Below are 11,235 nucleotides of genomic sequence, written 5' to 3' on the forward strand. Positions count from 1 at the left end.
TTTTTTTCGGGTGTAGAAATACGACGGCATGCACTGATGAAAAAATAATCTAATTATATCGGTTGGTAGCAAAGTATATTTTGGGCACTGTGTCTTTCAGAGAATTGGACATCTGTCAGATAAACCATTTGAGGATTATTAAAACGTGATGAATCGACACAGATGGATGCTAAAGCTAACCTCTCGAGGAGCCACTTCTCTCGGATGCTCAACAAGTACATCTTCGGACTGCAGAGCTGGGTGACATACCACGCTTATTATTATTGATATGAACATGCTCTTTGTAAGTTTCCCTGGGAAAAGACTACGGCCCTGTCCGTCACCTACTCATGCCTTTGTTCTGCGCAGCAATATGATGAGCTCTAATGCTAATGCTTCAGCAGTTTAGTGCTAATTGTACTCATGTGTGGGGGGGGGGGGGTTACAATGTGTGAGCTCTGGCACGAGGTTAAAAGCGATGCAGCAGATGGTCTCTGTGTCTCTGCTCCACAGTGGAACATGCACATGTCACGTTTTGATTGGATTGTCATGTATTTTTTGGTCGGCATCAGAGCGACAAATCGACGAGAGACTCGTACTCGCCGGTGGTTCGTGGCGAAACCTGAAAGAGGGGCGCGAGAGGTCGTTGCATTAAAGCGAACACACGCGGCCAGAAGGTTTGACGTTTCGATTCCAAAGATCTCCCGAAGCTGACGGGGAAAAAAAATTAATCTTTGACGAGAAATATATAACGGATGTTTGAGGCGTCGGTATAGTTTAAACATCCTGCACGGCGAATGGCCCGAAAGGAAGGGAAAGAATGTCGGTTAACCTTGTAGGACGAGCGCTGTGCTCTGCAGAGATAACTGCGTTGAGGTTAAGCGCCATTGTTTGTAAGTGTAAACAGCTCCGAACTTCATGCCGGCGTGATGCCTCCAGAGATTGCGCTCAGACGAACATCGTACTGTACCAGTGTTGCAGGCAAAAAGGGCATACGCCACGCTCTCTTTGCGTTTGAGTTAAATTAAGGCTGATGCTTTTACTGGGCAAAGAATGAAATCTCCGCTTTATATGAAAAATTCAGAATGGAGGAGCAAGCAGCAAAAGAAGTTAAATGTAATCACCCGAGAAGATGAAGCACCCTCTTAATGTTAAGCCCCATCGTGGAGCAAAAATGATCACGTCTAACGCGGGCTGAGATCCATATGCAAAGGCAGTTTCTATTATTGTGTAATTCACGTCCCATGCGGAGGAGATTAAGTCTCCGAACTTCGCAGAGACGAGTTCTGCGGCGGATCAAAGTCAGCTGATAAATGTTATCATAAATGACAGATACAGGACCTGGAACCTGGAGATTGATGTCTTCGTGAGACTTTATGTTATAGAACATGCCATCCCGAGGGATCATAGTCTCTCTGGAGCTCATATGGAGTAAATCATCTGTTGTCATGAGATGTATAGGCCAACAACCCCCCCCCCTCCCCCCTCCAGAGTGCCATCAATGTGCAGATTAGAGCTCCCCCCTCCCCCCGCCTTCTATCTCTTCTCCCTTTTTTCATGCCTAATCTGGATTTTTCATGCAACCTCTGCGATGCTGCATTCACTGCCTCGGCGAAGGCTTTAAAAAAAAATAAGCTCTGAACATAAGAAAAAGGCAAAGTGGTGATATTATAGCAGAATAGGATTCCTAACTTTTTCCAGAAGAGTGGAGATAGAAAGGATCTATAACATATATTGATATCTCATGGAAGAATGTGAATTGGTCAGTTATCAAACATAAGATCCAGTCTGACCATATCATTCTGGATAAATGAAGAGGTATTGTACGAGGACATATTTCTATCCCTTCTCCCTTTTCCTGAATGCAGTCTTATCTCAAGTTTGATGTATTTTACTGCTTATACAAGTTATGCTGACCCCTCCACGTTTCTATATAACATGTCCTTGATACACTGTAAATATAATGTATGCTATCACAAAATAAACCGCCGGTGTTTTATCTTTTCAAACTGAGGTCACGGTGACAGTGTTGAATAATCCCACTCGGGTTTCTTTTAAAAAACACTCATCGCTAGCAGAAAAGAAAACCGCAAAGAATCAGAATGTCTGAACATGGAAAATCATCTGTGCACAGCAGTAATACTCCTGCAAGCTTTAAGCTCCTTGTGATGAACTACGAATGCAGAGATAAGTGTCATGTACAAGTATGCAAGGCACTTCTCAAAGTCTTTAATAAGGAGGCTAATGTTGGGACACCGTGGCAGAGCAATTGTTATTACACAGCAGCCATGTTTCGACGCGATAAGCAAAAGAAATCTCGGAATCCACATTAGCATGTGGGGAAGAGTGTGGGGGAGGATACAGTGAAGCTGCTGATAAAGCTCGTCGAGAAGCCGCCGCTCACTCCGGTCAGAAAAATAGGGTTCCATTACCAAACCGATGTGTCCACGAAAAGATGAATAATTTGCAGATAACTCACCTCGTTGGGGGAACATGCAACGCCGTTTGAGAATACTAAATGCTAACCGTGGATCACGAACCGGTATGTCGTAACTCGCCCTTCTTGGGAGACCTTGCTTAGCAAAAGCTTCTCTACTCTATTCCTCCTATCTCTGGAAACCACCGGCTGCCGAGGGAGTCGGAGTTGCTTTAAACTCCCACGCAAGTCAAAGACATCAGCGAGCCGGCCTACATGTGCGTATGAGGGACTTCAGGGGCGGGTGAGGGAATTCGCTGTGCTGTTTGAACTTCCTAGCTCCGAGACCTCTCGAGTTGTCTTCACCAATCACGGGCGTTATCATTTGATCATTACGTGGGAATAGCACAACATTTCATTTGTATGCGGATGACATCATTGTGTATAGTTCTGCCACATTCCTAGCGAGTGCGAGCGAGAGAAGAAAAAAACTACAAAGGGTTTTCAATGCCGTTCAGAGGAATCTCGGTGAAATGAGACTCTGTATGTAATGTTGACGAGATCCAAAATGTGCTGCTTTTCTCCAGGTCATAGAAGCCAGTTGATGATGGGTATCAGTGTTATTCCTGTAAATAATGGAATGAGTAAATATATATTTTTTTCCTCGTCTTTAAAATATCATATATGGAATCTTACCAAAAAAAAGTGTGTTCTATTATCGAAACCGTTGCCGTCACGCTTTTCTCAGCAATTTGTAATGATATCGTATATATATACGTAAGTTCATCTTAGTGGAAAATGTTAGATTCAGTGTACCGTGCTGCGTGACATTTTGCCTCTGATACACATTTCAGCACATATCAAGCAGTTTGTTTGATCCTTATTACACATCCGTAGAATGGATCATTGATACATTTTTTCCTAAAGGCCATAATACACAAACTGCATATTTATCTATCAGTATCTGCAACCTCTGATCATTCCAACACGTGAATTCTTGGGTTTTTGCCAAAACAAAGTGTTTTGTGAGGTACAAGCGACGTTTGACATCCCAATTCTAATCAGTTCCACCTTGAATTCAAGCGGACGTTTATGCCAAATTTTAAGAAATTCTCTCAAGTTATCGCGTGGCTCGGACTCGTGGTTTTAGTGACCTTTGACCACCAAGACTGGTCAGTTCATCGTTGAGTCCAGGTGGATGCTTGTGCCATATTTGAAGACATTCCCTGCAGGCATCCCTGAGATATCGCCTTCACGAGAATGGACGGGAAAGATGCACGGATGGTCGATCAAAAGAAAATAATGCCTCCGGAATTTCATCCACATCTGCAAAGCAAAGAGTACCTTTTAACCTCATCCCACTTTCCATGCAAGAGGCTGTTGTGGCCGCAGTAGGGGGAGGACAGATTAGTCATGACGGTTACAGATCTGTTGCATTATTTGCATTGTGGGATACGTACGCCCTGTGATCAACCTCTCGGGCAAGTCATCTTGGACGCAAACCCCAAAAGCTGAAGATGCCAGCCGTTAATAAATTATGGTGATAGAATTCCAATAACCGGTTCACTGCAAACGCCCTACTTGACTCATCCAGAATGTCAAAGAGATGATTTGGTTTAACACATTTACCTGAAAAGCAGATAGTTGGCATGTATGCTAATGCTCAGAATATGTTATTCTCTCACATGCGGCTTATCACTGTCTCAGACATTTCTGGGTTTCACGCTATTGGGATGAATCTCTTTGAAGAAACTAAAAGCCAGAATTTCTTTCAAGACCAGCACCCACACCTCAATGTGAAAGGCATGCATGGTTGAGAGGTGTAAAATGTTTTCAGACCTGCTGTTGGGAAATGTGTAGTGTGAGTGTCTGACTTTTGTTAAATAATAGCATAACAAGTTTATTCTGTCTCTCTGTGAAATAGCACAATGGGATTTTAAAAATGGTTTGAACCAAAGTTAAAGGATTCCTTCCCCCTTTGAGATCTCTGCAACTGAGACTTCTACCAATCATTTCGCTTGCTGTAAAACGTAAAATACTTTTTTGTATATTCATCTTGAATGCCGGGGCATGTACATAAATGTATGCAGTGATTAGTTAGCAACTACGTGGACATAACTTTGGTTGTTATTGAAAAGAAATGTGATTAAACAATCATTTTTACATTATGACATGTTTAACTCTTGTATCGTTACAACAAATTGCGATGGAAGATGATTTATATATAGAACATGTGCATGCTATACTGAAAATATGGAGTCCTTAGATTTCAGAATCTCTAAAACAACTGTATGTTGTCCAAATGATGTGAAATATATATCAAAGCCCACAGCAGGGAATCCGACAACAACAAGTGTGATATTGTTTGAGCCCTATAGTCCTTTGCATTTGATCCTTTTTATCTGTCTTATAATATGGAGCTCTTTGGTCATATATACAAATTGATGAATACTTATTGTGTTTATTACTATTTCAATGTCTTTGTACACTTTCAGCTGCAGCAAGTCGTAGCAGTAGAGTAGTTGAAGACATTTAGTTGCATCCTTATCCATAGATCTCGGGTATATCGGTGTTTTGCCTTTGAAATTTAGATGATATACTGCATATAAGTAATTTCAGAGGGAAAGGGCGAGGGGATAACTGAATGTAATAAATTTAGAGAAGTAAAGACTTTCTCTGCATGTGGGGTTGTTAATGCAGACCCACCAGACCACGGCCCTTTTGGGTAGCATCTCTCGAAGCCAATCGTCGACTGTGCTGTTCCACCGACTCCCTGGTGGCTGCTTCCTCTACCTCCTCCTGATCAAACAAAGCAGGCGAGGGAGCCTACACCTAACACTATTCCCCAAGCCCCGCCCTATTTTGGGAAATCTAATCATATCACGTAAACCCCCTTTTATAATTACATCTCACCCACAGTGAGAGCGTTTCGCTCGGTAATGTGTCGTTACGGAGGCTGAAGATGCTTTTGTCTTCAAGCTGTTACAGCAAAAACTCTTCGACTCCGTATTCAGATATTAAACTCAACAAATTCAATGACCTCCCCCGAAGGGACTAAATGACACCACGAAGACCTTTTTGAGCGCATTTCTTGATTTTTCGGTCAAAAGCTATTTCATTTTGGTCGACATGCACAAAGCTGGCTGACGCCCTTCAACAAAAGCCGTCACTTCGGGGTCGCCTACCCGCTTCAAGTTTTAATATGGCTCTTTCATCACATTAAATGGGATTTCAAGTTACAAAAGATCCAGACTGAAAGGTGAGCGTGACAAAAAAAATTATACTCTGATCGAAGGTGATCATTTGAAGGAGACAATTGGTAGTCACACACATGGTGCCCACGCCAATAAGGAACGGCCCTAAATGTGTTTTCTTCTTCTGTGAAGCTATTAGATGCAGGCCACCTTTTTATGGTACTGAGCGACTAATTTCGGTCCGTGTACTCTCAACTAGTGTGAAAGGTCAAACCAGAGACTCCACAGAGGAGAGTGTGACATTAAATTGTACTTTCTCAACCGTACTGTATTAGTTCTGCTTATTGCTTCTGGCTACATGTTTTTTATTTCGTTTCTTACTGTTTTGTCATGTCTCTCCTGTTTATATTGTCGTTGCTCTTATTGTTTCTATTGTTACCATGTAAAGTGCCTCCGAGTACCTTTTTAAAGCACTGTACAAATAATGTATTATTACAGTTATTATTATGGTCTAGGAGAAAAGTCATAGTGAGTCGTGACCATTAAATCAATACATACCTTTCAATACCTTTACAGTGATCTTCAAAGTAATATACTCCTCACAATAAGACCTGTCCTTTCAAAAAAAGGTATATGCATTTTTAATCCTTTTTTTTCTCTCTCCGGCAGTCACAATGACGAACAATAGTGACGCAAAACAATGAAGACGGCTTCTAATCTGAGCATAATCATTTTATATAACCGCTGAAAGCTGCAGTGCTCATGCAAAGCCTGGTGATTGTCAGATAGTGGCATAACCAAAACCCATTTTCCAGCCAATATCTCTCCTCACTTCCTGCGAGTCAAGACCAGCCGTCACAGCATAGCAGACCGTCACGGTGCACCCGGAAACCACCGGATCTCACGGTAGATCCGGAGTCCGCTAAATGTGTCGACACTGCTATGACCCACGATCCACCATCCAACCTACCGGCGTGGTATGAGGAAAAGATATTTCCATAGATCAGCACAAAAAGAAATTAACTTGAAAGAATAAATAAAAGAAAACATACCACGAGAATCAAACATAAAGGCTATACAGCGTGATCTATGGGGTCGATGTCATGCCATCTGTTAAATATTTCATGTATCTATTTTTTTTTACTGATTTCTCTGCATTTTAACTGCAATGACTCTGGACAGAGATGTTTAAGTCTGCTTTCCATGGTGCTCAGAATCCCTTTGACCTTTGACCCGGTGAACACGAGTGTATTATTTCTATTGGTAGCGAATCGCAAGAGCCCACAGACCTACAGCAGTTCCCCATCCGCCATTTGCATTTAGCTTTTAGGACATGCAAGGAATGCACCGAAAAACAACAACGTTTTCTTCTATTCACTGCAACACTTAATTGGGAAAATATATATTTTTTAAAAAGAGCATCTTAGGGAAGACGCATAATTGATTGCAATGGACAGCAAATTGTCACTTGCTGTGAGAGTAAACAGGGACGGATATTATTCATGAGGGTTTCATAGAAGAGCATTATATTCAGGAGGAATTATGCAGGACATATCTAGTATTACCGAGTAAGACACATCGTCCACAAATTGCTCCAAAAGGGGAAATGAGATACAGCGTTAGAGATACTTTGATTTATATTAGGTGAGAATGATCCGAGAGAAAATGGTCTTCGGTCAGAGCGAACTACTTTTACAAGAGAAGAAAAGTGTCAAAGAAATTAAATTTGATATAATTTCAGTTCAATTCTGCACACTCTCATCTGTAGTTATATCTGAAGGCCTGGGAAGAAAGGCTAAATGGCAGAGTAATGCAGTACCACCGTGTGCCAATTTATTAAAAATGTTCTTTTTTTGTAGGATGGTGGAGGTGAAGTCTGGAGGGACCAAAAAAAAAAAGCATCAAGCTACCCGACACAACACCTTCACGTATAAAATGCAACCCTCGAGAGCACGAAATCACAAATGGGACCGCAGAGAAAAGCCCATCCCTTCGATCGGAAACCCGGAAGAACAACACTACTTCATCCCAATTAAATTCTACGGTGTTGCGTTTTATTAATTTCACCGCAACTAGAAGTCATAAATCAAACTTAAGGGTGAACTATAAACCATCTCTTGAACAGCAGCAAGAGATCTCACAGCAGCAATTGTGATTAGCCTCACACACACACACACGCACACACATCTGCCTCACACATATGCTTTCCTATCAAGATATCAGATCATCACCATCTTCACATCTATATATTTATATATATTTATGACTTCTGTGCCAGAATATTTCTAAGAGCTCAGAGCTGTATTCTATTTTATTTTGAAGCCCACATTCCTCAAGTCTCGTTGTCACTGTGAGGTGAGCAAAGACGACTTCAGGACGTTGCTTCTGACTGCCTTGAAATTCTCTGGCACATAACCCCGTGTAACTCTTCACACTCACTTTTTACTCAAGCGAGATGTCACATCGTTATTATTATTATTATTAGTGAGCTTCAGAGGTGCAGATAGGCCGATGTTGCCAGGCTAGCTACTGTACGCGTCTGCTGGCCTGGAGCCTTCTAGTTGGAATGAGACACTTTTGGATCTGCTCAGTTAACTCTTGGCAACGAAGGGAATGACCCCCTCACCCCCCCTTCAAAAAAATAATAAATAAATGTGCAACGATTTCACTCTCCTGAGATCAATCCTCAAGATGGTTCCGTCTGCTCCGACGCCGACGAAGTCAATCCGATGTCACAGCTGCACGTCGTGAACGTGGACGGAGAGGAAACCATGCCAAGGCTCCGAAAGAAGGTGCGGGTTCAACTCCTTTAAAAACTCATGTAGGTCTTTCAGAACAGCAACGTATGCTCATTTCACATTGTGTTTTTTATTGCAATAAATGTGCAAGAATAGATTATGTAAAAATATAACTCCTGCCTTCGCAGCCAAAACATGAAACCCTGAACTATTTCCGTTAACCAGCGGAAAGCTAGCTGCATGACGGCGATGGCACCGAGTTGACCTCCAAGGTAACTGAATACCAAAGAGGTGAAGGAATCAGATGCTGATGAGGGGGAGGGGGGATAATAACACTTGGCATTTCGAGTGCTTGCGGTGCAGTCTCAACGTGTGATGTAATTGATGTATGACACCATGTAGAAAATCAAAAAGTGCCTCTTCAAATATGCCACAGAGATCATATGTGAGGACGGGCTGTATCGTAAGAGTTATGGGGGGGTGGGGTGGGTGAGGGGGGGGGATATGCCTTATCTGTTGCAAACAGATAATAGCCTACTGGCTTCCCTTAAATTGCAGTACAGCTCCCCCCCCCCCCCCCCCCCCAGTCCCGTCACCACTGCCTCCCAGAATAGGAAGGGAAAAAAAAGAAGACAATCCTGTAGAAGACAGACTGGTAATTCTTCAGGATGTCGCCTACATATTTGATTTCAAACCCAAATATTTCATGAGGGATGATCCAATGCTATTGTGTGTGTGTGTGTGTGTGCGTGTGTGTGTGTGTGTCTTTTCTCCTGTGTGTCATCGTCTCACATCTAAACGCGTCCACGGAGGGCGGAGAGAGAGAAGAAGAAAAAAAACACGCGACACCGATGCCACCGCTGTGCGGAGCTGCGCGCACACCGCCCCCCCCCCCCCCCCCCCCCCCCCCCCCCGCTTTACAAAAAAAAAGGAAGAAAATTGCACACAAAAAAAGAACACGGCAACAACTTTAATATCTGTTGAGCGCAGGCGCGATAATCGCGTGCACAAAAGCCACGGAGAGACCGGGGACGCCGAAGGAGTGCGCGCGCTCTCGTCGCGTGGTTTTCGTCGCGCCTTCAGAAATAGCTGCCGCCACACACACACACACACACACGTGCACGCTCGTGCTACTCAATGCAGATGAGTGAACACTTAATACATAACCGGGCCTCAGCATAACCCTCTCATTTGAGCGCACCGACACCACGCACGCTTCGGCACGCACGCATATTGTGCAGCGTGAAACTGAACCCAGACCTGTATGCATTATGGTTTTTTTTGTTGTTGTTGTTTCTTCTTCTTCTCTTCCACGACTTGGTTTGGCACGGAAAGTTGGCACGGCACGACTCGGCTCGGCTCGCCTCCATCCGGCCGTCCCGTTAACCAGCAGCGAGCGTGTCACCGTGACATGCGGATCACTCAAACTCCACTTGACAGTCCGGGGGTGGGGGTGGGGAACCGGGGGGGGGGGGGGGGGGGGGGGGGGGGGGGGGGGACCGGGGGGACACATCAACATGAATACACGGCAGCACGGTTCCGACTTACCGACGGCCAGATCCAGCAGGTCTGCGCACAGGAGCAAGCACAGCGAGAACACGGTCATCTTTCCCCTTTTTTGCAATAAATCCCAAACTCCATTTGCGTTCACACGCTCTGCGGGTCCCGGCCGTGTAATCCCCACCATGCCAGAGGCGTGCGGTTGGAAGGTGGTCCCGAACTATTCATGATGCGGCGCAAGTCTCAAGTGGAGAGAGGTCGGAGAAGTTGACGATGAATACGGCATTCGGGAAGCGACCGGAAGAAAAAAAAAAAAAACACACGCACACACACAAAAAAAACACCCAGAGTATCAGATCAACAACAACAACAACAACAACACTCTGTGGCTGCAGGAACGAGTGGGAGTGTTGTTGTTGTTTACCTCCTCTGTTTAAAAAAATAGGGGAGCTGAGCTCGAAGCCGCGGCTCTGGGAAAAGAAACCGGAGAGGATGGAGGAAAATCTCCCTCTCGCTCTCTCGCTCTCTCTCTCTCTCTCTCTCTCTCTCTCTCTCTCTCTCCTCCCTCTCTCTCTCTCTCTCTCTCTCCCTCCCTCCCTCCCTCCGCCCTTCAGGCAGACTCACAGTCATTCCTGATCACTCGCTTTTTATTTCACACACATCTCCCCTTAATCCTGCCCCTGGATTCAGACCACTCTAATTCTGTCCATTAAAGCCGATTTATTTCTGTTTGGTAGTTTTATAGATCCGTATGCTCTATAGAAATATATATATATATATATATATATATAAAGAAATATATAGTCTGTATGCCAAAATATTAGCCCACAACTACCAGAATGTAATAACAATCATTTATTGGATTTAAATATTCACGATGAGTGTTTTTTGTGGCGCAGCAAAAACAAATTGAACTATTTTTGCTTCGCACTCCATCACATGTGACAGGGACTCGCTCCCTGTCCACTATTAGGACCCATTTTCAAGTGGAGCGGTATTAAAATGTATTATTATTATTATTTTTGCCCAACATTCAAACCCACAAAGACCCACTCGAGCTGCAGGAAGCACACGTAATGGACACGATGGGGCTCATTGAAGTCCTTCATTTGTCTCATTAGGGATCATCTATCATGCAGGCGGGCAAATGTGGATTCAAGTGAGTGTGTGTGTGTGTGTGTGTGTGGGGGGGGGGGGGGGGGGATTTCATCTGAGACCGAGTGACCATTTTTATCTGGCAGAGCGATATGTCCTTATACATGTTCCGGCGCTACATATTCATACTTTAATGTCACTCCATTCAAAAAGCCTTTTTTTTTTTGGTGGTAAATGTCACATTGCATTCAAATTGTCTCGCGTGTATTCTTTTCTTTGAATTCCCCCAATTAGCTGCTCTCAACCACAAGAG

The 11,235-nt window shown here is 43.7% G+C and overlaps 1 protein-coding gene across 2 annotated transcripts in view; it reads right to left on the reverse strand.

The window, feature by feature from the left end:
* The window catches only part of igsf21a (immunoglobin superfamily, member 21a), a 149,161-nt gene extending 138,840 nt beyond the window's left edge, over window positions 1-10,321 (reverse strand). Inside the window, exon 1 of one of the 2 annotated variants that reach the window (XM_034533461.1) lies at window positions 9,876-10,321. In XM_034533461.1, coding sequence (XP_034389352.1) covers window positions 9,876-10,014 — 139 coding nt within the window. In that variant the 5' untranslated portion in view covers window positions 10,015-10,321. The remainder of the gene's footprint in view (window positions 1-9,875) is intronic. The other variant, XM_034533460.1, reaches the window with a different exon arrangement.
* Window positions 10,322-11,235: the final 914 nt, after the last annotated feature.

This window comes from Cyclopterus lumpus, chromosome 5 (genome assembly GCF_009769545.1).
Source record: "Cyclopterus lumpus isolate fCycLum1 chromosome 5, fCycLum1.pri, whole genome shotgun sequence".
NCBI classification, from domain to species: Eukaryota; Metazoa; Chordata; class Actinopteri; order Perciformes; family Cyclopteridae; genus Cyclopterus; species Cyclopterus lumpus.